This window comes from Fukomys damarensis, unplaced genomic scaffold, assembly GCF_012274545.1.
Source record: "Fukomys damarensis isolate Sample0158 unplaced genomic scaffold, DMR_v1.0_HiC HiC_scaffold_11, whole genome shotgun sequence".
In the NCBI taxonomy this organism is placed as follows: Eukaryota; Metazoa; Chordata; class Mammalia; order Rodentia; family Bathyergidae; genus Fukomys; species Fukomys damarensis.
The window spans coordinates 11,284,105-11,310,211 of NW_022900923.1; the positions used below are offsets into that span (position 1 = coordinate 11,284,105).

At 41.1% G+C, this 26,107-nt stretch overlaps 1 protein-coding gene across 4 annotated transcripts in view; it reads left to right on the forward strand.

Annotated features, from left to right (window-relative positions):
- Efcab2 (EF-hand calcium binding domain 2) overlaps positions 1-26,107 on the forward strand; it is an 81,967-nt gene that overhangs the window by 8,604 nt on the left and 47,256 nt on the right. For 2 of the 4 annotated variants that reach the window (XR_004516623.1, XM_033762055.1), the window contains exons 1-2: positions 9,586-9,959; positions 14,301-14,385. Coding sequence is in view for 2 of the 4 variants with exons in the window: in XM_033762055.1 (XP_033617946.1) it covers positions 9,854-9,959; positions 14,301-14,385 (191 nt within the window). In the remaining 2 variants the exon portion in view is untranslated. Of the gene's footprint in view, positions 1-9,585; positions 9,960-12,569; positions 12,750-14,300; positions 14,386-26,107 lie in introns of those variants that run through there. The other 2 variants (XR_004516624.1, XM_010642690.2) reach the window with 2 other exon arrangements.

The following is a 26,107-nucleotide window of genomic DNA, read 5'->3' on the forward strand; positions in this document are numbered from 1 at the left end:
TATATATATATATTTATATTTATATAAAAAGACCAATAATAGCAGTATGTTATGCATCAATAGCAGCAAAAGCTTTTCCAGGTTCTGCAGTCATCTGAACAAAATTATATCAGTTATAACCATCAATGTCAATGGCCTCAACTCACCAATCAAGAGAAATAGACTGGCAGAATGGAATAAGAAGCAAAATCCAACAATATGTTGTATACAAGAAACACACCTATTGCAAAAAGAAGCCCATAGACTGAAAGTGAAAGGATGGAAAACAATTCTCCATGTGACAGGAGCCCAGAAAAAAGGCAGGGGTAGCAATCTTATTTGCAGACAAAGTAAATTTCAAACCCAAACTGATTCCAGTATTATAGTTGTAGGACAGTACTGTTATCATACCTCTGTGAATGTAAAATATCTTGTACCTGCTTTATGATATGTAGTAGTGACGGTGATTTAGCAGAGCTATTTTTAATGATGGTACTCTAGAATGTTCTCTCTCCAGATGTTTAGACTTTTTATATCTTTTTCTGTTCAACTTTGGAAGTTCATATGTATCTAGGAATCTTGTCCATTTCTTCTGTAGTCTCCATTTTATTAGAGCACACATTTTTGAAGTACGTATTGATGATCCTCTGGATTTCTGATCGATCTGCTGTGACTTCACCTTTTTCACTCCTAACTGCATGAATTTGAGCCTTTTCTTTCCTTTTTTTCGATGAGGTAGGCTAAGGGTTTATTGATTATTTTGAAAAATCAACTCTTAAATTCATTGATTTTTTTGTATAGTTCTCTTAGTCTCCATTGCATTAATTTCTGCTCTGATCTTTATAATTTCCTCCTTTGTATGAACTTTGTGTTTGTCTTGCTCTTCTTCTAGAAGCTTTAGGTTCAGCATTAGGTTATTTGAGCTCGCTCTGTTTTCCTAGTATGGGCATTCACTGCTATGAATTTCCCTCGTAGAACTGCTTTCATTGTGTCCCATAGGTTCCTGTATGTTGTATTTGCATTATAATTTAATTGTAGAAACTGTCTAATTTCTTCTTTAATTCCTCTGTGACCCATTGGTTGTTCAGCAGAGTGTTAATTTCCATATGTTTGTGAAGTTCTTGAGGTTTGTTAGGTTATTGATCTCCAGTTTAATTGCACCATCATCTGATAATGTAAAGGGTTAACTTCAATTCCTTTGCATTTACTTAAGCATGTCCTGTGAGATAGCATGTGGTCTGTTTTGGAGAGTGACCTGTGTGCACCCAAAAGAATATATGTTCTGATTATGTGGTGTGGAATACTCTGTAGACATCTACAAAGTTTGTTTTAAGACTTGGTTCAGTTTTTTTACTTCATTGTTGATTTTTTTGTCTAGATGATCTGTCTATTTGTGTCAGGGGAGTATTAAGTCCCCCACTACAACTATATTAGTACTTATTTTGTTTTTCATATCCATTATTATTTGTTTTAATAAGTTGGGGGCATTAGTATTTGGTGCATATATATTTATGATTGTCATTTCTTCCTCTTGTATTGTTCCCTTTACAAGGATGCAGTGGCCTTCTTTGTCTCTCTTAATTAATTTTGGTTTCAAATTTATCCTGTCTGCAAATAAGATAGCTACCCTGGCTTTTTTTCCAGGCTCCTGTCACATGGAGAACTGTTTTCCAACCTTTTAATCTCAGTCTATGAATTTCTTTGTGGATTAAGTGGGTTTCTTGAACATAGCGTAATGTTGGATTTTGCTTCTTAATCCATTCTGCTTGCCTATTTCTTTTGATTGGTGAATTGAGGCCATTAACATTGATGGTTATAACTGTTATGTATTGAGTTTTCATTGTTGTGTTATTTTCCTGTTGTTAGTTCTTTTATTTTTTATTTTTCCCTTTCTCCCTTTAATTTCCTGCCTTGTCTGGTATATTTGCTCTGTTGGCCCTCATAGAATTGTGGCCTTCATTGTCTTTTTCTAGGATATTGTTTAGAAGTGTTTGGAGTACTAGTTTGGTATTGATGAAATTTCTCAGGTGTTCTTTGTCATAGAAGCATCTTATTTCTCCATCAATTTTGAAATATAGTTTTGTAGAATACATCAGTCTAGGTTGGAGGGTTTTTTTTTGTTTGTTTGTTTTGGGTTTTTTTAGACAGGGTCTCACTATGTAGTTGAGAATGACCTGGGACTCACTGTGTAGCCCAGGCTGGTCTCCAACTCACAGCAATCCTCCTGCCTTAGCCTCCTGAGTGCTGGAATTACAGGTGTTTTCTTTTAGGACTTGAAACACCTCACTCCAGGCTCTCTTTGACTTGAGGGTTTGTGTTGAAAAGTCTGCTGTGATTCTGATGGGTTTTCCTTTGCATGTGATTTGTTTTTCTCTATGCGCTTGTAGTATTTTGTTCTGTTGGGTTTCCGGGATCTTGATTATTATATGTCTAGGTGTAGAATTTTTTTTATCATGGTTAAAAGGAGTCCTATATGCCTCACTTATCTGTATGTCAAATCCTTTCCCTCTGGGAAGTTTTCTGTCATTAATTCCATGAACAGTTTAATGTCATTTGTACTTTCTCCTGTTACTTCATGGATTCCTATCAGTCTTATATTATTCTTCTTTGCAGTCATCTAAGAGTTGTTAGATTGATTTCGCATGATCCCTTACTGTTCTTAAGAGATCTCTTTTTTTGTGGTCACTGACCACAATCCTATCATCTATATCTGAAATTCTATCTTCACATTCATTCATTCTGCTGTGAATGCTTTCTGCAGAGTTTTTAATATGGATATCTGCTTGAATCTGTTTCATCGATTCCATTTCTTTCCTATGCTAGACATTAATGGTTTTCATCATGGCCCTGAGCTCATCCGTTTTTTAAAAAATCTGTTTCTGTTCTACAGTCTTTAATCATGTCTTTCATTCTTCTCACCATCTCTGTGGTTATCTGGGAAATTATTTCTGTTTTGAATTTTTCTAGAGCTTCATTTATCTGTCTTGTTACTTCTTGTGCTATGGGTTCGGGGTGTCCAGATGGCTGACTGTCAGACTTCTCCAACTCGTTTCCCCTAGAGTTTACCTTACCTTTTTTGTTGTTGTTGTTGTTGTTTGAGACAGGGTCTCACTATGTAGTTGAGACTGACCTGGAACTGACTATGTAGCCCAGGCTGGTCTCAAACTCACAGCAATCCTCCTGCCTCAGCCTCCCCGAGTGCTGGGATTACAGGCATGCGCCACCACACCTGGCTTGCTTTCAGTTCTTTTGAGTATCTATCCAGAAGTAAATTTTCTGGGTCATATGTTATTTAACTCTTTGAGAACATAGTGTACAGGACTATATGTTTTCCAAAGACATACCATAATCATCATCATTTTGCAAATTGAGCAAGGTTGGACACAGACAGGCTGAATCATTTTCATCAGGTCTCACAGCTGGAGGAGTCAAGGTTTGAACCTGAGTCCAAACCATGCGTGATCTGGCCCAGAGCAATGCTCTGACCCAGGCTGCTGCATTTCCCACCTCTACTGCATCAGGCTTATTATTAATGAGATAGCATGTTTTCCTAAGAGGGGAAGATGAATTGACATCATTTGATGTTTTGAGGACTGGACTCATCAAACTAGTATTTTATTCTTTTTTGTTTGTTTGTTTGTTTGTTTTTTGAGACAGGGTCTCACTATGTAGTTGAGACTGCCCTGGAACTCATTATGTAGCCCAGGCTGGTCTCGAATTTACAGCGATCCTCCTGTCTCAGCCTCCCGAGTGCTGGGATTACAGGCGCATGCCACCATGCCTGGCCAGTATTTTATTCTTAAGAATTTTGCCCTTCTTGGGTTAATTAAAAAACAATCACTAAATTGTTGTCTTAGTTACTTTTCTGTCATTGCTAAGACAAAATATCTAACACCCAAAGTTAAAGGAGGAAAGGTTTATTTGACTCACAGTTTGCAGAAGTTTTCAGTTCATAGTTGGCCGGCTCCAAGGCAGGGTAGTGTGACATGGAGGAAAAATAGTTCATGATGAGCAGAAAACAGCAGAAGCAGCAAGCAGCACATCCAAGTGACTCCAGGAAGCCTCTTTCTGTCCCTCATATCTTATTCAGACTACCTACCTAGCACTCACACCTTCAATTCCAGTGCTTTTAATCCCACCACTGCAGCATGAATCAATCCCTTATCACACACTCTCAATCCAGCCACTTCGAAGAGCCCTACCATGACCATGTGAGGTTTTGAGGGGACATCTAGACTCATGCCATGATGGTTATAATTTTTAACCTTCAACTTTTTCCCTCAGAATAATGCCAGGTAAGTATACAGGATGCATGTTAGCAATTTGTAAACCAAAAAGAATAACATAAACACAAAGACACTGATGATGGTGGGAGGAAGGAGGGGAAGGGGATGTGCCATGTACACATGTGAGGACTGGTACCCCAACACAATGTATCAGGACCAGGAAGACCCCCTGGTTCGGCGGTGTGCACCTGCAGCCCCAGCCCCTTGGAGCTGAGGTGGGATGGTCCCTGGAGTCCAGAACCAGACCAAACCAAGAAGGCTGACTCAGCGTACTCTCACCATGGCACTTAGACGTACTCTATACCTTGGCCATGTCCCTAGTTTTTCCCAAGCTGCTTACTTTTGGCAGCTGTGCTCTAAACTTAGCTCAGGTGCCCTTGGAAATACAGTGGGAGCCAGAAGGATATCTAACAGCTGTTTCCTCTCTGAACTGCACTGCATCTCAGGGCATGAAAGTACCTGTGGCCTATAGTATGACATTAGTTGTGTTTTTCATAAAAGCCCTTTGTTATTTTGGGGAAATTCCCTTATTGTCTTACTTTTTTGAATGTTTTATTGTGAAAGATGTTGGATATTGTCAAATACTTCTTTCTTTTTTCTTTTTCTTCTCCCCCCTCCTTTTTTTTTTTTGGAAGTACTTGGAATTGAATCTAGCCAGGGCCTTCACACATTCCCCAGGCCTTTTTTGAATATTTTTATTTTTTAAGAAGGTCTTGTGAGGTCACTGAGTTGCTCATGTTGGGCTGAAATTTGTGACCTCCTGCCTCAGCCTCCCATATTGCTGAGATTAACAGGTGTGTCAAAAATTTTTCAGTGTCTGCTGAGATTGCCATGTGTTTTTCCCTTCATTCTATTGATCTGGTATTTTACATTGACTCATGATGTATTCCTGTGACAAGTCCCGCACATCCCTTTGATGTGTGGCAAGATATGGTTTGTTAGTATTTTTCTGAGAATTTTTGCATCGATATTTACAAGGGATGTTGGTCTGTAGCTTTCCTTTCCTTGACATCTTGTTTTAAAAAAAACAAATTTAGGCTGGCTGCAATGGTGTACTCTGATAGCCCCAGCTACACTGGAGGCCAGGGCAAAGAGGACTGCTAGAATCTAATAAGAATTTGAGGCCAGCCTGGGCAGCACGGTGAGTTCCCATCTAAGAGAGGAGGAGAGGGGGAGGAAGGAGAGGGGGAGAAGGAAGGAAGAGAAAGAAGGGAAAGAAAAGTAAAAGATAAATCAGGTTTATTTTATATTGGCTTCTTCTTGGAGTAAGTTAGGAAGAGTTTTTTCTGTTTTTTAAGAAAAAAGGATTTTTTTGGCAACGGATTGGTGTTAATTTTTCTTTAGTAGGGGCACTTTTTTTTTTTTTTTTTTTTTTTTTTTTTTTGAAACAGACTCTCATTTAATGTGGTTTAAAATACATCCATACCAAGTCCCTGGCTCTTGTGAATACAAAAGTGGGAGGGGAGCTGTCAGCACAACTTTTAAACAAGTCTGGGTGGCCAGGTGGGGTGTTAAGGAAAGCAGTTATGGAGCAGAAGCAGAGGCAGCCCTCTCCCCCACAGAGATGCACTTGGTGTGGAATCTATATCTATATATGTATATCCTTTTTTTTGAGTTAGTCTCACTATGTTGCCCTGGCTGGTCTTGAACTCCTGGGCTCCAATGATCCTCCTGCCTCAGCCTCATGAGTACTGGGACTATAGTCACATGCTACTGTGCCTGACTATGATTATATCTTTAGGTTAGGATTTTGAGCAGATGGCACAAGAATGAACTCTACATAGTAGGGCATAGGAGACAGATTACAATATGGTGCAGAGCTTTCCCCTTCAGTACTGGCAGAGGTGACTATAGAGAGCAGATAGAGGATTCTGATGAGGCTGCTTCTGCCCATTTACTGCTGCTACAGGATAGATATTGACCTTTTGTTAAGTTGTTTCATGGAAAATGTTAGCAGTGGGGGAAGGGCGTACAACAGTGGTAATGAGTCTATTGGGTTGTATTGAGACAATTTTTATTTTATCTTTTCTACACCAATGCTTTTGAAATAGTTCTATCACTAAATTACTGTCATTTGTACTGGTTTTCTGATCAGTAGTTAATCACTGAGAAGGGAAATTGTCATAGAGTTGAGAAACTTTTGAATATTATTAATACAAAAACAAACATTTCAGTTCAAACATTGAACTGAAACAAACATTTTCATACTGGAGTCATTTGGTAGGGAAACACATTTATGGAAATTTATCCTTGAGCTGTTAAGATGCTTCTAAATAAAATGTTTGTTTTTTATAGATACATTTGATCTAATGCTTGCCAGTATTACATTGCCATATAAAATGGATTGCCTTCATAAAAATAAAAATGTTATTGTATTTTTGGAATTCTTCTGGAAGAAAATTTGCATTAAGCATTTGGCCTATATTATAGAATTTTTATTTTTAATTTTCAGTAAAATTTTCATTTCTATAAAATGCACTCATCATGTAATAGAAATGTTTATGTAAATATTTGTCTAAGAATTATAATGTACTTTCCCTTCTTTCTTTCTTTTTTTTTTTTTGAGCCAGTCTCACTATACAGTTTAGACTGTACTTGAACTATGTTGCCCAGACTGGCCTCAGACTTGTAGTGATTTTCCTGCCTCAGCCTCTCAAGTACTGTGATTATAGGCATATGCTACAGCACCAGCTCCTCTCCTCTTCTTATAACAACTTTTTTTTTCCCAAATGAGACAGGGCCTTATTGTGCAGTCCAGGATACTCTTGAACTCACTAGTAGCCCAGACTGGCCTTCAGCTTGTGGCAATCCTCCTGCCTCAGCCTGTGAAGTGCTAGGATTACAGATATGTGCCACCACACATGGTTATAAAAGTTTTATTAGGATACATCTCACATACCATATGGTTTGTCCATTTGAAGTGTGTAATTCAGTTGTTTTTAGTGTATTTACAGATATGTACTACAACCACGCCTGTCAATTTTAGAACATTTATAACTTTTTTCATTTATAATATTTTTTATCACAGCGCATTCCTTTGGGGAGGGGGTTTGAGACAGGGTCTCACTATGCAGTTGAGACTGACCTGGAGCTCACTATGTAGCCCAGGCTGGTCTCGAACTCACAGCGATCCTCCTGCCTCAGCCTCCTGAGTGCTGGGATTACAGGTGTGTGCCATCATGCCCTGCCACAGCACATTCCTTTTAATTTAAATTTTTTTTTTTAGTGGTACCAGGGATCGAACTTGGGCCCTTGTGCTTGCAAGGCAGGCAGCAGAGTTACTGAGCCAAATCCCTGGCTCTTCCTTTTTGAATTTAAATCTTAGAATTTTCTTAACCATTTTACATGTACAGTGAAGTGATTAAACTTTCACAATGCTGTTTAACCATCACCTACTGTTCATTCCTGAACTTCTTATCTTTCCAAATTGAAGTTCTGAGCCAGGTGTGGTGGTGCACGCCTGTAATCCCAGCACTTGGGGAGGCTGAGGCAAGAGGATTGCTGTGAGTTTGAGACCAGCCTGGGCTACACAGTGAGTTCCAGGTCAGTCTCAACCACATAGTGAGACCTGTCTCAAAAACCAAAACCAAAACCAAAACAAACCAACTTAAGTTCTGCACCCAAGAAATAGTAACTCCCCATTCCTCCTTTCTCTAGGGTCTTGGTTCTTCTCTGAGTCTCTTTTCTGCTTTGTATCTCAATGTGTGGAGCATTGTAGGCCCCTCACGTAGGTGGAATCAGACGGTGTTTGTCCTACTGTGTCTTATTTCATTTAGCATAATGTCCTCAAAGTTCATCCATGTTATACCGTGTCAGCGTTTCCTTCTTTCTTAAGGCTGAAAAATACTATTTGTTGAATTGGAGTGATGAAATTAGGCAACCTTATCTGGTTTCTGATCTTAGAGGAAAAGTTCGCTGTGGGTTTTTGCCGCAACCCACACAGTGTAGGGTCCAAAGCCGGGGGGAGCGGTGGCAGATGAAGAAAAGACGAGGAAGAGACCAAGATTATTTGGAAGTTTGGGACCGGGTGGAACCATAGCTCGCGGGGCGCTAACGGCCGCATGGAGCACCACGGGTGCTCTGTATTTGTAGTGGAAGGCAAACAGGAAGAGAAGGCGGGGCAAACAGCGCTGCGTGGTCTGCGTGGCCAGGCGGAAGTGGTGCCACTGTTCTGCGATGGGGCATGCGCAGGACGGGAACAGGGACGCGTACCGGATGTCCCTGTCCCCTGGGCTGTGCCGTCCGGGGTCTGCGACGTGAGTCAGACTCGACTCTCTAATCTGTGGAGCAGAAAGGGAGCAGGGATTAGGCGAAAAGCCATTGTCGTGCTCAACCTAAGGCAGGTTTTTCTTTCTTTTTTAATTTTATTGGTACATTTTATGTATATAATATAATGACATTCATCATCGGAAATCTGTACCTTTACATAATCCGTCTTGATTCTTATGTTTCAGCTGTGGGTTTTTCATAAATGCCTACTATGTTGACGAATTTCCTTTCACTCTATTAATGTAGCATATTACTTTGAGATTTATATATTAAGCCGATCTTGTATGCCTGGAATAAATGCCACATGCTGATAGTGTGTAATCATTTTAATATGTTGTTTAATTTTTTTTATTTTGCACTGGGGATCGAACTCAGGACCTTGCTCTTGTGAGGCAGGTGTGGTGCCACTAGGCCAAATCCCCAGCCCTAATATGTTGCTGAGTATATAACCGCAGCATTTCATCATATTAGCCTGCCAGTTTCTTTAGAAAAGATAATTCTTCCACTATATAAATAGAAAAAAAAAAGAAATATCCAATTTTAGTATTGGAAGGGAATAAATATAACTTTGATAATGATACCAAATGAAACACCAAAAAGGGGAACGATGGATTAATCCCATTATTAACTACTACTCAGCAAGCATTCATTGAGCATTTAGTATGTTCCAGGCACTGTCAGAGTCATTCTTGTGAAGGTGTTTATATAATGGAAGGCAGACGAGTAGGGTGCTAATTACAACAGAAGTTGATATAAGACTATGATTGAGATATCTGTGGGTGCTGCGTGACTACAACTGAAAAGAGGAAGAAAGGCTTCACAAGGTGAGTTACTCAACCTTGATGAGTAGGAGTTAGCAAGGAAATCGGAGGGCAATTATGAATTCCTTTCAGAAAGGCATGAAAAAGCATAATCATTGAGAAACTTCAGATTTGTAGGGTGGAGGATTAAAAGATGGCATTGAACTGGGTAGGGGACTACTTCAGAAAGGCTTTTCCATGCCTGGTTCAGCAGGTTCAGTGTTATTTGGAAAAGGCCTCAGAAACCATCGAAGGATTTTTGTAACCTTGGGTCGGATGATGGAATTTGCATTTTACGAAGATTTCCCAGGGGCACAGTCAGAGAGCACTCGTGTAGTGTGCATGAGGCTGTTGATCCCCAGCCCTGAAAAGATAAAGGGAGGAAAGGGATCGTCCTGCTCAGTGTGGACTGCTGCTGAGCAGTGGCTTGGAAAAGCAAGGAAAGGGGAACGGCAGGAAATGACTGCCTAGATCCCTCTGGAAGTGATAAGGTGCTGACTCCAAGCAGTGGCAGGGGAAATGGAAAGGCAAAGACAGACTGCAGAAGTGTTTGGTAATGAGAATAACAAGATGGGGATCCCACGGAATTGTGAGGATGGATGCCTTGTTGGAACTGAGTTAGTTGGTAAGTGTGGAAACCGTGGTCAGGGAACCAGGGACGAACACCAGCGGGGAGAAGAGCAGATACTGTGCTCTGAAGGAACGGTAACGAGGAGTGGTTTTTCACAAGGTTGACGCAAGCATGCTGTCCAGCCCCTAAGGTAGGACGTTCTGTAGGGCGTTGTGTTGTTCACCATGTGCCTTCCACAAGCTGATTTCATGGGCTTGTGCGGCAGTGAGGAAGGAAGCGGGCTGTTTTAGTTTAAAATATACAATTAAATGAAGTGCATACAACTTTGGATTTTAGGTTGAAAAATAGCTATAAGTCGTGTGGGGACAGATGGAGGTATTTGAATACAGAATAGATAGTAGATGATCTTAGTGGATTCTTGTTAATTTTTAAAGATGCCATAATAGCATTTAAACAGGAGTTTATTATAGTGATTATATAGGAAAATGTCCGTGTTTTTAGGAGATGCATGCCCAAGGGTGACGTTTCACACTGTCTGCAGTTAGAGGGAAGGAAGAATCAAAAATAGCAAAATACCAACAATAGTTTAACCTGGGCGGTGGGCATAAAGTTGTTTACTAAGTTTTCAGCTTTTCTGCATATTTGAAAGTTCTCTTGAAGCTGGAAAAAGTAGGACAGATCAGGAGTAGGAACAGGGCTGTGCGCAGCAGTGGAGGTGCAGTGTTGCTCAGGATCTCGAGGCGCTGGCCTCCCTGAGCCGAGGAAGTGAGCCCTGCATTCTCAAGCCAGGACGGCAGGGCAGGCCTTCCCAGCTCTCTTGCTTCGGCGTGTGGACGTGGAGACTAGCACAGGATTTATGGGTGTGATAAAAACATTATTTCATTTTCTTTATAACTTTTGTAAGGGTATAAAACTTACAAAAATTTTAAATGATAAATTTTTTAAAAGTTTCAAACAGATTTTAAAGTTTTGATAAGGAACTTGAGCTTTCCTCCCAATATATTCCTTCTTAATACAGTAAAGCCTTGGTTTGTGAGCGTAATTATTTCCAGAAACATGCCTGTAATCCAAAGCACTTGTGTATCCAAGTGAATTTTCCCTATAAGAAATAATGGAAACTCACGATTTGTTCCACAACTCCAAAATATTCATATAAAAATGATTACAATATAGTGACATAGTACAAAATAATAGTGAAAATACAAAATATAAAGAAAATAAACAAATTAACCTGCACTTAACCTTTGAAAACCTTTGTGGCTGGTGTGAGGGAGCCCAGAGAGAGGAGAGTTATTGTGTAGGACGACTTTCACTCTCACTAAGGGAATCACTGCTGTCTACCGGCTCAATGGAATCTTCTTCTTTTCATGCAACTTTAACAAGGAACCTACCCAAGGACACTAGGCTTTGCCTCCTTTTGAGGATTTTGCGTCATTTGAGTGGCGCCTTTCTACAAAATTCCCCCATTTTACAGAGCTCCCCAGACTCATTTGAAGTGAGGAATTCCGCCACCTTTTTCTGCCCTTCTCTGGAGAGGAGATCTTTTCTGTAACCTCTTGCTGTTGGGAGATGATCTCTAACAATGCGGGGAGGCAGCGGGGAGGCAGGCAGGCAGGCAGAGAAGAACCTTCTGCTCAGCTCGGATCGGATGTTTCCCATCATGTACTATTCATACTGTAAGACATTGCTACTTTATCAAGTTAGAATTTATTAGAAATGTTTGTTCATCTTGCTGAATACTTGCAGAACAAGTTACAGTCCCAGGTTTCACTGTATCAGATTTTATGCTTGAAATGCTTATATTTCCGGACAAAACTTTTAATGAGTTCAGCCATTTTTTATCGTTTCTACCAGTGAGAAGCTTTGTAGGAACAAGTTACAGTCCCAGGTTTCACTGTATCAGATTTTATGCTTGAAATGCTTATATTTAGTTCCGGACAAAACTTTTAATGAGTTCAGCCATTTTTTATCGTTTCTACCAGTGAGAAGCTTTGTTCACGTTGGCATCATCCTACGCTGTCCTGCTGTGGCCTCCTCCTCCTTGGCACAAGTGCTTTCATCTGCTCGCACCAGGACAAGGGGAGCCACATTTCCAGGGCCCGGGACCCATCTCATCCAGCCAGTGCCCCGTGTGAGGGCTTCTGGCTAGGGAAGGTCTAGATCTTAATCAAGGAATTAATTATTCCGGACGGAGATCACTGACAAAACAAGTTTTGTGATCAAAGATAAGATACTTTATTTATATATTTACATTTAAAAAGCAGATGCCAGCTTTATGCACTGTTATAAATCGGGGATATTTCCCCCAAGATATTATTATTGTTAAACACATTTTGATAATGCTCTGTAATTGAACACCAAGCAGTCACTAAACGTGGCAGTCTAACATTTCCTTGAGGATGAAGAATGCTCACTTCATGTTTGAGTGAAACGTTAGCTTAGAGAATATGAAGAATGTGGATGACAGGATCTGAAGATTTTTACTTAATTTAAACTTTCCCGTATCTTTCCCTCCCTGGCCTACACTTCAGTAATTGTATATGAGTTTGATGATCAAGAAGAAAGTAGAGCTGTTTCCATTTTATTTGGTTGATTAATTAATTTTAAGTTTTGGTGCCGGGGATCAAACTTGTACTCCCAGGCCCTCATTTTTAGTTTTTTCAGACAGGATCTCACCATGTGGTTGGGGCTGGTCTTGAATTCACTACATCGCCAAGGCAGGCCTTGACCTCCCGCAGCTGGAATCACAGGCCTGGGTCACCACGCTGGGCACTGTCTCCATTTGAGGAAAATAAATGCATACACCCGGACTTGAAAATTGTTTGCCATAATTCTGACAAAGGGGTGAGTGTTCTGTCTTTCTAAGCACTCATACACATTGTTAAGAAGCAACTGAAGGTAGGGAGGAGCTGGCCACATGGGCAGACAATTCATAACCAGAAACAGAGGCCACAGTAAACAGATACATGGACCATTATTCAGACTTGCTTGTAATCCAGGAAGTGTATATTTAAAGAATGAGATAACGTTCATTTTTTGGTTTATTAAGTTTGCGTGTTTTTCACTGCCTTATTATTTATAATAAAGGAAAATTAATTATATCAATAAGTGGTGGTACATTCCTTAAGGTACTGTTGAAATGGAAAGTTATGTAATTATGTAGCAACCTGGAAAATTAACATTTTGGTGAAGTAACTGGGAATTATAGCCTTAGTTTGTTTCGCTGAGCTGGGGATGGACGCCAGGGCCTTACACATGGTAGACCAGCCCTTGAGCTCCAGCACTGTCCTGCAGTGTTGCGTCTGTGCTGTGGTTCTAAGATAAAGTGAGATGGGTTGGAGGAAGAGCAGAGATCTGGATTCAGTCCAGCTCTGTTGCAAAATAATTATGGGCTTGAGCAAGTTGCATAACCTCTCTGAACTTGGCTTTCTAAGAATGTGACACTTCTTTGCTTGTAAATGAAAATATTTGTATAAAGGAAGATTGGGGAAAAATACAAAAAAAGAAAGAATGAGTGATTTAAAAATTTCTCACATTAAACTGGGTGTAGTGGCTGGATGTGGTAGCGCACACCTGTAATCCCAGCACTTGGGAGGCTGAGGCAAGAGTTTGAGACCAGCCTGGGATGCATAGTGAGTTCCAGGTCAGTCTCAACTACATAGTGAGACTGTGTCTCAAAAACCAAAAATAAATATACATAAATAAATAAAAATAACAAAAATAAATTGGGCATGGTGGCACATGCCTGTAATCCCAGCATTCAGGAGGTTGAGTCAGGAGGATTGCCGCCAGTTTGAAACCAGCCTGGACTACAAAGTGAGTTCAAGGCCAGCCTGAACTACATAGGGAAACCCTGTCTCAAAAAAAAAAAAAACCAAAAAATGAAAAAAACTCATTTTATTCTTTGGACTTTTACTTTTTTAAATTTTATTTATTTATTTGTTTGTTTGTTTATTTATTTATTTATTTTGGTTTTTTGAGACAGGGTCTCACTACGTAGTTGAGACTGACCTGGAACTTACTGTGTAGCCCAGGCTGGTTTTAAACTCACAGCGATCCTCCTGCCTCAGCCTCCCGAGTGCTGGGATTACAGGGGTGCGTCACCATGCCCGGCCATGAGCTCGGTGTTTCCGTGATCAAATACCTATGTGAAAATTCAGTGACTATATACTGAAGATGAAAATACCTTTGGTGTTAGGCTTCAGAAAAAATAACTTTTAAATGGCCCATCCTATTTTTCACATCTCCAAAGGGAGTTGAACAGGCTAAACAAAGCATGAAGAAAATCGGGAGAGAATCGGTGATGTTCTTCCCTATGATGATTCTGGTCTGGACATTGGGATTTTTGTTTTGAATTCCAAATTAAACTAATTTGGTTTACTTTGTCTTTTGCAGAGGTAAAAGTAGCAGAATTTCACAAAAGAATCAAAGAGGCATTTGAAGTATTTGACCATGAGTCGAATAATACAGTGGATGTGAGGTTTGGAAAATATTTTTTGTTATAATTTTAAATTACTGATACAATTCATAAATAGAGGAGGGATCTTTCCTTTTTACATTGTACCTTGGATTTATTATATGATTGAAAGTATTTATGTTCCTGTGCCCTGTAAAAGGTCTTTGCTAACTATTTCTTCTGGTAAATTCTATTTCTCGTTTTTTGTAGGCCAGTGGTTAGAATATAATCTCATTGCCTGTTCCAAGCTATACATTATGAACTGTGTAAGAGAGAAGAGCTTTACTATACCTTCATGCTTGGCATATAGTTGGTACTCAGTAAATATTTCTCTTTTTTGCATTGTAAAGATATTTTTATTCATTGAGTTTATTGGTACAATTCAGTTATACAGTATGACGTTCATCATTAGGAATGTGTTTACATGATGTATCTTGGTTCTTACTTTTTCCCCATTCCCTTGCTTTCCTTCCATGCCTCCCTATTTTCAGACTTTGTCTCTGTGTCTCTCTTTTCTCATATTTTTTCCTTTCCCTTCTTCCCTCTCCCTTCTCTCTCCCACTCTCAGTAAATATTTCTTGAGGGAATGAATGGAAGTTACTTATAAAAGTATATAGCTATGTACTATCAAGCATGAACAGGATATTGCAAAGAAAGAGTAATAAACTTCAAAATGGTTAAGCCCTAAGCCCCTCATCTTAAGTAGCAAAATGAACCAAAAGCAGAACATTATAAAATGAAGACTTGAGCCAGGCAGAGTGGTGCTTGCTTGTGGTCCCAGCACTCGGGAGGCTGAGGCAGAAGGATTGCTGTGAGTTCGAAGCAGGCCTAGGTTCCATAGGGAGTTCAAGCCCAGCCTGAACTACAGAGCGAGAACCTGCCTAAAAGAAGAAGAAAAAAAGGCGTGAATGTTGATAGATACGGAGCAGAGGACAAGAGACAAATAAAGGCAAAAGATAGAGGAAACTACATATGAGGCCGATAGAAATTGTAGACCTGTGACACGCAGAAATAAAGACAGTGAGACCATCATACCACGAGGCCACGCAAAATGAGGATTATTTGGAGGGATCACAACTTCAAGACACAGCATTTAAGTGGGGTGCAGTGGCACACACCTATCATCCCAGCCGGAGGACGACAAGTTTGAGGCCAGCCTGGGCAGTTTAACAAGACCCCGTATCCCAAAACAAACAACCAAAACACAGTTGGTAGCTCAGTGTGAAGTCCCTGCGTTCAGTCCCCAGTACCACACACACACACACACACACACACACACACACACTTGCAGAAGGCAGCAAAGTAGTAGGACTGGAAAGAAACTGTCGGAAGTTTATGAACCACTGCTATGCTTCCAGTTCTAGTTAGTGACTAAGTGTTTCAAATGAGCTAAACTGAATGAACAACATGAGACTAAATTTATGCCACGTTGTACCTGTATGTGTTCCTTAGTTTCTTACACCGGAAGGTACAGGACTGATAAATACGACCAGTTTCATTATTGTATCGTAATAATTTCTTTGTTGCTGCTCTCATCATTGTTTTTTGTGCTGCTGAGGTGGAGCTCATGGCTTTACGTCCACTGGGCAGGTGCGGTACTAATGGGCTCCACCCAGCCCTCTGTACAGTGGGAACACTTTGTGCAGTGTCATTTGATAACCACAGCTGTGTATCTGGGCCTGACAGCGGTGGGGAGGTGGGGAAGGGAGTTAGGTTCGCCCCTCGTGCCCCTGACTGCCCGGCCTGGTGTGAGCTTCGGCCCAGCCATTGCTGAGGAGGTAGGGGCATTGGTGCAGGGCCGAGGGACCTCTCGGGCAGTCATGGACGAGGGAGCGAGATGGGGTGGGGAAAGGGTTGTAGTCCTGGCCAGAGTGCGAGTGACCCTCTGTGAGAAGGGCAGGTGCTTTGAAGCTGGAGCAGCCTCCTGGGGCAGGGGAAGGAGGTCTTAGAAGCCAGGAAGGTGCAGCCGTGAAGAGAGCCAGGAAAGGCAGAAGGCAGGGCCTTTGCTTTGGGCCTGGATCTGATCAACCGTCTGAAGTGGGGAGCTCAGGGCTCCATGGTGCTGCCTCACTTTCATGTTTTCGTCTGTGCAGGAGGGCCGGGCCAGGAAAAGGCAGGAGGCTTTGTCAGCAGCGCCCTGGGCTTTTCTAATTCTCGGTCTTTTGCTCCCTGTGTGGAGCACTTCCACCTCCCTCTCCTGTGTGACCTCCGGGCTTCTCTCCTCTCTCGGGTCTGACAGAAGTAGCCAAGAGAAAGTCACCCAGGTCCCTCAGGAGCCATCTTACCATCCTGGCCTTCTGTGTTAAAAGAACCAATTCAGGAAAAATAAACATGTCTGTGGGCTGCATCTTTTTCTCCTTCTGAATTAAAATAACTTTACTGAGGCCTCCAGGGAAAGTGTATGTTTTTACAACTTAAGTGGTCTACTTTATTAAATAAAGATGGTGAGCAAAAAACTTGGGGTGTGTGTGTGTGTGTGTGTGTGCGCACGTGTATATTTGTAAGAAACCTGGCATTGTTTGAGCATTAAAATATTAACGTTAAGGGGATGGGGATTTAGCTCAGTGGTTCTGCCATCTGCCTTGAAAGCACAAGGTCCTGAGTTTGATCCCTGGTACAACAACAAAAAATTAATGTTAAACATATTGAAGAATAGCAACATGGGGTGAATGAAGCTTTCTAATCTTTATTCCTTATGTTAATTGGCAAGGCGTTTTCCAATTTGTTAATTCGTTTATTTATCTGTTGGTGTTTTGAGACAGGGTCTCACTATGTAACCCAGGCTGGCCTCAAACTCAGGACAGTCCTCCTGCCTCAGCCCCCGAGTGCTGGGATTACAGGCGTGCGCCACCACACCTGGCTGCACTTTCCAGTTTATAGTAAGTGTTCTCTCCATGCCAGTACCCCTGTCACCCACCGGTTATGCCCTGGAAGCTGAGGACCGAGACACAGGGAAGACATGCAGGGGTTGGCCACAGGGCTGGGAGTCACCCCGGGTGGCCCAGGGAGAGACCCATGGTGGGGTAACGCCTGCCCCTGCCTGCCTTGTCTTTCTCCGTCTGAGAGTGGTTAATACATCTGGAGTTTATCTTGGCATATGATTAAAAGTGAAAGTCTAAGTAGGCTTTTAATTTTCAACTTACTGAACAGTTATTTTTAAATTTACTTCTTGAATCATGGGACCTACGTCATAACATGGTACATTTTGTTACTCTTCTTTTTAAATATTTTAATTAAGGACTGAGGCAGTATTCTGTGTAAATAAGCTGTGTAGAGAAGAGTCTTTGAGTGGAGGGAGAGATGCAGATGTCCTGGCCTGGGCAGGGGTGACAGCTGGTCTTTGGGAGGTGACCAGGCCTGGGCTGCTCCTTCCGGGAGGGAGGGGAGGTGCCGTTTCCCTCAGAGGAGAGGGCAGGGTGTTGTTTCTGCTGCAGGCAGGTCTGCGCTGCCTGGGGGTGAGCTCTGTGGTGGCAGCGGCTCCCTTCCTCTTATCTCTGCTGTACACCGATGGAGAGATTTAATTTGAAACTTTATCACATTAAGTGGAAGGGCGGTCTGGTACTGTGACCGCCAGGCAAGTGCAGTTGCTCACCGCCCTCTAAAACATTATGAAAATGGACCCTCCGTTCTCCTCAGGCCTGGGAGGGGCAGCTGCACGTCTGGAGCCAGACTTCCTGGGTTCCCGTCCCAGCTCCGGGACTGGACTTGTTTATTTTCTTTGTGCCTCAGTATCCATGTTTGCTTCCGAGGAGGTAGATAAAAGCGGGGTTTGGGGACCCCCTGTATATTGCTAAGCCCTTTCAGGCAACTGTGAAATCAAACTATTTTCAAAATAAAGCTATGAAAGTATCAGCTATTTTTGTTTCCCCCTTTTTTTTAATGTCTCTTGAAGTTTTGCAAAGCCTACTTGATATGTGATATTACAACAGATTGAATGCAGAACTAGATACAAAAATCCAGCTGTCTTCTCTTTATGCCAGACATTGGAGGGATTTGCATACATGCCAAACAGTACCACTCTTCCAGTTAAATTTATTTTTTGTTTTGGAAAATATAGTTATTCTCATAAAATTAGGTTATTTATGTAAACATTAATAGGTTTATGCATTTCTAAACGAGTTCATATTTTTAAAGTGTAAAGTTTAAATTCTAATATGGTAAATATAAATTCGTATAACTCACATAAACAAAAGCTTGTCAAGGACCATAATAATTTTTAAGAGATGTAAAAGGAGTTGTGAGACCAAAAAATTTGAGAATCACTGTTGTCAGGGCACATTTTTAAAGCTCTTAGAACACTGTTAACTGGTAACAAATTAGCTTTGAATTTGAAGCTCAGAACAATATTAGCTATTATTATTATCCCGTTTTATATTCAAGTAAATAATTTAGACTTTTTTCCTATTTAATCTGCATGATCAAATTGTATCGCATATAATAAAACACAGTAACTTTTTGTTTATTTCTGTGTGTATTATATTGATCCCTTATGTTCTGAAGCACTTTTTTTCCTTTTCAGTTTCTTTTATTAAACAGTTTTTGTTTGTTTGTTTTTGGGACTGGGTCTCGCTGTGTAGCCCAGGCTGCCCTTGAATACCCAGCGATCCTCCTGCTTCAGCTTCTCAAATGCTGGGTTACAGGTGTGTGCCACCATGCCCAGCTGTTAAGTAGTTTTTGAAATCTTGCTTCTTGAAAAACATTGGGCAAGTTTTTAATATCACTGGTTAGGGGCCTTATGGTTTTTCTCAAGCAAATCATTTACCATAATACATTTTCTTTTTTCTTTGTTTTTGTTTTTGAGACAGATTCTCACTATGCAATTCAGACCTTGACCTCAGCCCAGGCTGGCCTCAAACTCACAGCGATCCTCCTGCCTCAGCCTCCCAAGTGCTGGGATTACATGTGAGCCACCATGCCTGGCCCATAATACACATTCATTTATATATTTTCCTGCACTTTGGTTAGAGGTCAGTCAATAAGAATGATTGACAGTTAACTAAGTAGATGGTAAATGCACATAGGAGAAAATTCTAGAAGTACAAAGAACTTACCATGTAAGTGATGCTCCACCGTCTCTAACTCTTGGCTGTCCAGGTCTGTTTTCCAAAGGCAAGGTTTGCTACAAGTTTCTCTAATTCTCCTGAGGATACTTCATACAAATATGTGTGTGTTTATTTTTGATTGTGGTAAAATCTGACTGCCATAAATGTTGCCATGGTAACCATTTGTCCGCACACAGTTCAGTGCATTGCCTTGAACGTGATTGTGCACCCTCACTGCCACTCCCACCCAGGCTTTTGCCTCTTCCCAGGCTGAAACTCTAAACCCATCTAACAATAGCTGCTCATCTCTCCTTCCCCCAGGTCCTGGCCGCTGTCTTTCTGCTTTCTGGCTCATAGCAGTGGAATCACACACTACCATCCTTTTGTGTCCGTCTGTGTAGCGTTGTCAGAAAGTCATCTTCTCATTAAATCCCACTGTGCTACTACATTGTTTACCCACCCTTCTGTGGACAGCCTGGGCCTGTTTTCACTTTTTGACCGCTGTGTATATTACTGCTATGAATATTGGCGTACAAAGATCTATTCAGGTCCCTGCTTTTAATTCTTTTTTTTTTTTGTCTTGTTTTTTGAGACAGGGTCTCACTATGTAGTTGAGACTGACCTGGAACTCACTATGTAGCCCAGGCTGGTCTCAAACTCACAGCGATCCTCCTGCCTCAGCCTCCTGAGTGCTGGGATTAAAGGGGTGCGCCACCATGCCCAGTGTTTAATTCTTTTACATATAACTATAAGTGGAATTGCTGCATTGTGTGATAGTTCTGTTTGATTCTCCCCCAACCCCAGTGCTGAGGCTTAAAGCCAGAGCTATATCCTCCCTCAGCCTCCCACAGGCTTGGGATTATAGGTGTCTGTCACCATGCCTGGCTCTGTCTGATTTTTTGTTTTTTGAGGAATACCATACTGTTTGTACAGCAGCTGCACTATTTCACATTCCCACCAGCTGTGCAAAAATGTTCCAGTTTCTCCGGATCTTTGTGGACAATTGGGATTTTCTGATGCAGTTTTGTTTTTGGTTGCTGTTGTTTTATAACAGCCATTCCTGAGGTACAAAGTGATACTCACTGGGGTATTAATTTGTACTTCCTTATTAATTAGTAGAGTTAAGCATCTTTTTATGTGCTTATTTGCCATTTGGACATACTTAAAAGAAATGTCTAGTCTCATCTGTTTTTTTTGTTTGTTTGTTTTTTTGTACCAGGGATTGAACTCAGGTCCTTGTGCTTGCGAGGCAGGTGGCGGAACTAAATGAGCTGAATCCCCCACTGTCTGTTTTTTAATTGGGTTATTTTTTTCTTGTTAAATTTTAGGATATATATATATTTTTTTTTTTCTTCTTTTTTGCAGGGGGTGGTTTTTGAGACAGGGTCCCAATCTGTAATTCAGGCTGACCTTGAACTCTTTATATAGATCAAGCTGGCCTTGAACTCATGGCAATTCTCCTGCCTCAGCCTCCAGAGTGCTGGGATTACAGGCATATACCACCATGCCCACTAGGATGTGTATATTTTCAACACAAGTAGTGAGATACTATATGAATCACTCTGTACCATGTTTTCTCACTTATCAATGTATCTTGGTGATTATTCTTTTATTAGTACATAAGGATTCTTCTGTTTCATTATATGGAAGAACCATAATACATTAGATTAATCTCTCATAAGTGGGCATTCAAGTGTTTCCAGGATTTTGCTATAATGTTATATGCTGCAGAGATTACCTTAGTGTTCATGTTATTTTGCAACAGTGAGGATTTTTCTCTAGGATAAATTCTTGGCAATAGTCAAAGTGCAGGGATATTTTTGGTATATGTTGCCATCTTGACAAGATCCTCTCACATTGTATTAGGGTGTCTGTTTCTCCCCTCCCTCTTAAACAAAGTTTAATTATCAAATATTGCTATTTTTACCAATGTGGTTTGTGAAAAATAGAAACTTAGTGTTAATTTTCATTTTCTGAATTATGAACATCTTTTGTATCTCTAATAATTGTTTAGTGAAACTTTTTTCATTAATTGTTTTTGTTACTACTTAGCTGTTTCCCCAGCCCAGAGAGTAGTTTTAATAGGATAAATTTGGGTTGCCCTATTGAATAAAGCTAATTTGTTTAAAAAAAATACACCTCACCAGGAATGCCTCCAAAAGTCAAGAACCTACTTTTCTTTTTCTTTTATTTTTTCAAATTTAATTTGAAAGTAACTCTAATGTTTTTCACAATTTTTTTTTTGCAATCTTATGTCTTTCATCTTTGAAACTTTTTTTCCTGTTTTTTTTTTTTTTATTGAGTTTATTGGTACATTTAGGGATACAGTACAGTTACATTCATTACACGGTCTCACTTTGTAGTTCAGGCTGGCCTCAAACTCACAGTGATCCTCTTGCCTCAGCCTCTGTGTGCTGGGATTACAGGCATGCACCACCACGCATGGCTCATCTTTGAATTCAATAGAATAAAAGTATCCTCAAAGTCAGTAGAATCAGTTGGTGGCTCTATCGGTGATTTTCTATGTTGTATTCTCTTTTCATTTCCTTATCTATAGAATTGAAATACTAATGCCTACATCATTTAAATCCCAAGAATACTGAGTATCAAATAAAAGCATAAATGAATTTTGAAATATATTACAAGGTTTTATCAACGTACAGCGTTCTGTCAATTTCAGAACAAATTGACACCTGAGAAGTGGATTAGCTGAAGTGGTGCAGTGCCAGTCCCCACCTAAAAGCGCTGGTTGCTCCCTTTTCCCCAGCCTCACCTCTCCTCCCAGTCCTAGGGTGCAGGGCCTCTGCAGTGCCTGTAGTTTCAGTATCCCAAGATTTGGTGGCTCTATTGGTGATTTTCTATGTTGTATTCTCTTTTCGTTTCCTTATCTATAGAATTGAAATACTAATGCCTACATCATTTAAATCCCAAGAATACTGAGTATCAAATAAAAGCATAAATGAATTTTGAAATATATTACAAGGTTTTATCAACGTACAGCGTTCTGTCAATTTCAGAACAAATTGACACCTGAGAAGTGGATTAGCTGAAGTGGTGCAGTGCCAGTCCCCACCTAAAAGCGCTGGTTGCTCCCTTTTCCCCAGCCTCACCTCTCCTCCCAGTCCTAGGGTGCAGGGCCTCTGCAGTGCCTGTAGTTTCAGTATCCCAAGTCATCTGTTTGCTGTGTGCAGCACCTGCCCTTTGTATAGGAAACTTTCCCCACTAGTATTTGCTTAGTCTTTAGTCAAACGTTCTCAGTCCAGTAGTTTCTTGCCAGTGCAGTGAGTCACTTCTCTACCCACCTTTTTTGCCATTTTTTTCCTCATTGAGTTTAGTGATACTTTTTAAGTACACAGTGCAGTTACATTCATCATTGGGATCTTGTACCTTTACTTGACAGGTCTTGGTTCTACTCGCCTTTTTAAAGTGCAGCTCCCATCTCCAATTCAGCATGAGTGTCTGAGCCCGTGACATCCAATATTCATCTGTCTCACTGATAGAGAGACTTAAGTTTAGTTAGCGATGGGCAGAAATCTGGAGTGTATTAGGTCCTGTCTAAAATTCAGTAATAAAATAGGTAATAAAAGCCTTTTCACAGTGGATTAAAAATAGCTCTTCCTAAGAGGACTGGAGGTGCTGTAAATGTTACTTCCAATTCTTCACATGCAGTTCTGTTTTTGAACAAATATTAGCATAACATTTCACAAGGGGTAGGTAGCTTCAAGTGGTTAATATCTGAGAGAGCTTGAGACTACTCATATATTACTACTACAAGATATAACTTGAGATACTCAGAGTGCTCGTATATATTTTTCCTGAATGTGTAAATCGTTTGCTTTGCACCTGAATATTTTGTACTTGAATGATTGATGTTCTATACATTTACATTGTTTAAGTATCTATAATTGGGCTGGGGATTTTGCTCAGTGGTTCTGCCACCTGCCTCGCGAGTGCAAGGCCCTAAGTTTGATTCCCCGGTACAAAAAACAAAACAAAACAAAAAAACAAAGACCAAAAAACTATAATGATTTTGGGTACTCCGTTGTATGACTCCACTGTTATTTCACACAGCTCCTAGTTTTGAAAATTTAAGTTGTTTGTAATTGGATGCTGTTAAAATTGTGACAGGGCTAAACTTATTAATATGGAATTAGTCAAAGACCTTATCCATTTATTAGACAGCCCAAAAATAAATTCTCTAAGCATAATTGTTTTCCTTTTTCTTTCTTTCTTTTTTTTCAGGGGACGGGACAGTGTTTCACTGTGTAGCCCAGACTGGCTTTGAATTGTCAGCAATCCTCTTCCCTCAGCCTACCAAATTCTGGAGCTGCATGTGCCACCACACCTAGTTTTGTTTTGTTTTTTTTGGTACAGGGGATTGAACTCGGGTCCTTGCGCTTTCAAGGCAGGCCACTGAACCGCTGAGCTAAATCCCCGGCTACCACACCTAGTTTATTTGCTTTCTGAAAGAGGATTTTTTTTTTCTTGTTGAGAGATAGGTTAATCTTCATAATTAAGTTCTGAGAACAGGACTGTTCTGATTGAGATTGGAAATAGGGTTTGTTTAAGATCGGAATACAAGATTTGAGAGAGAGAGTAGTGGAACTTAAGCAGTTTACAGGATAGAAAGAGGATAATGAGGGAAGGGGTTCCATTAAAAAATACATTTTGAATAGATAATGTATTTATGTGTTTAGAAATCCAAAGAGAGCAAAGGACAAAGCAAAATCCCTCTAACCCTTCTCACCAGCTACCTAGTTCCTGTCCACAGAACCAGAAACCACAGCACTAGTTCCCAGCACCGTTCTAGAAATAGTCTGTGCATTTACAAAGAAATGCATGTAATGTTAGTTTCTTAATCCCCTTTTATACTGTGGCATGGTACCGTTTACATACTCAAAGTGAGATCGGACCCGTGGTGAGGCTTGTTTTTGTGGCCTCTTGATAGCAGAGGTCTGGAATGGGTGGAGCTTTGAGGCTCAGGCTTGGTCTGAGTGGGTCCGTACCGGCGTGAGTATTGAAAGGCATCACGAAGGGCGCAGGGCCCCAGGTAGCCCAGTAAACCATGTTCCAGGCCTCACAGACGGAAGCTGCTTCACAGGTGGCAGTGTGACAGACAGTAACACTGGTTCAGGTTCTCCTACTCAGGGCACTTAACTGGCTGTTTGGGTAAGACTTTTTCTGGATTTGCTCTTTGGAGACCAGCCTTGGTCCACTCTGGATTGTAGCTATCCATCTGTGGTGCTTATGGCATTGTCCAGATCAGGTATAAATTTTGTTGTACGGGGTGCTGGTCAGCTCGGCTGGATTAAGAGACTCCTGGGGAGGTGACTGCTTCACGGGGACACTGCACTCCCCTGTGGATTAGTCCATGGGACGTGGGTCCCTGGCTGGCGTGCCTCCCCTGCTCCGCTCCCTGGCCGCCATGCAGGGAGAAGCTTTGCTTCCCCGCCCCCTTCCGCCAGTTAGAGACTTCAACTTTCTCAGCCATGAGCCCCATGTGAGCTTTCTGCCTTTAAATTGTGGGTGCTGAGTAATTTGTCCCAGCAACAGGAAAGCTGACTAATACACATGGATACAAAAATGGGGAGCCTGAGGCTCCCTGAGGATCGATGGTTTCTTGGAGTGTACTTCCTGGGGCCTCTGGGCATGCACCCTCTGTGGCTTCCGGGTCCCCACTTTCTGCAACCTTCAGCTCTGCTCAACGTAAGCACTGTAACATTGGATTGCTTTGAAGAGTGTAAGCCCTGTTACATATAGTAGAGAACAGTTTTATGTTCGTATCTTCATTTGCTTTGAAAGAGGAGAGGGAGGGGACAGGAAGTGGACATCAAAAGTATTAAGATGTGTTATATACACGCACCAGATCCCCATGATGAATATAATCATCATGTACTGCAAATGTGTACTAATAAAAATAAAAATTAAAAAAAGGCAGACAGGACATAAACTACAGCATCACCGTGTACTCAGATGACCCAGGCGCGTCTGGAGACCCGGCCTCCTGCCTCAGTCCGTGAACTGTGCTCCTCCAGCACACGGGGCCCACAGTCTCTGTTTTCTTAGTCAGTGAAGGATTACTGCGAGGATATACTGGAAAGTGAGCGATATGAGAAGTAGTTATGCCTTCTACAGGTACAGAATAGTGAAAAACTCAGCCCGTGGCAAGGTTAGTGCCCTGGAATGACATTTGCGGCCGCCATTAAGGGGATGCGGGGCCACCCGGCGTCTAGTCAGCGCCACGCTGGGCACTCTGCTGCTCTCTCCTCTCCCAGATTCTTCTTTACTTTGCTACTAATTTATGCTCTAGTTTATTTATTTATTTATTTATTTATTTATTTATTTATTTATTTATTTATTTATTTTTGGTACCGGGGATTGAACTCGGGTCCTTGCGCTTGCAAGGCAGGCCACTGAACCGCTGAGCTAAATCCCCAGCCCTTATGCTCTCGTTTAAATTGACCCTTGCTTCTACTTCCTCATGGCTTGTGATGCCTTGTGACTCTGCTGCTACCTTTTCTCTGAGTGTGTGGTCCCCCTTCCATCTGAGTCCCTCTCTGCATGTCTTGCTTGGAAGCTCCCAAGGAAGAGAGGAAAAGCCGGCTTTGGTCTGTGGTTAATATTCAGCGGAAGGTGCCTCTGTTGAGAAATTAACTCAAAATAGATAAAAGATCCACATGTAAGAGCTAAAACTGTTAGGGTCA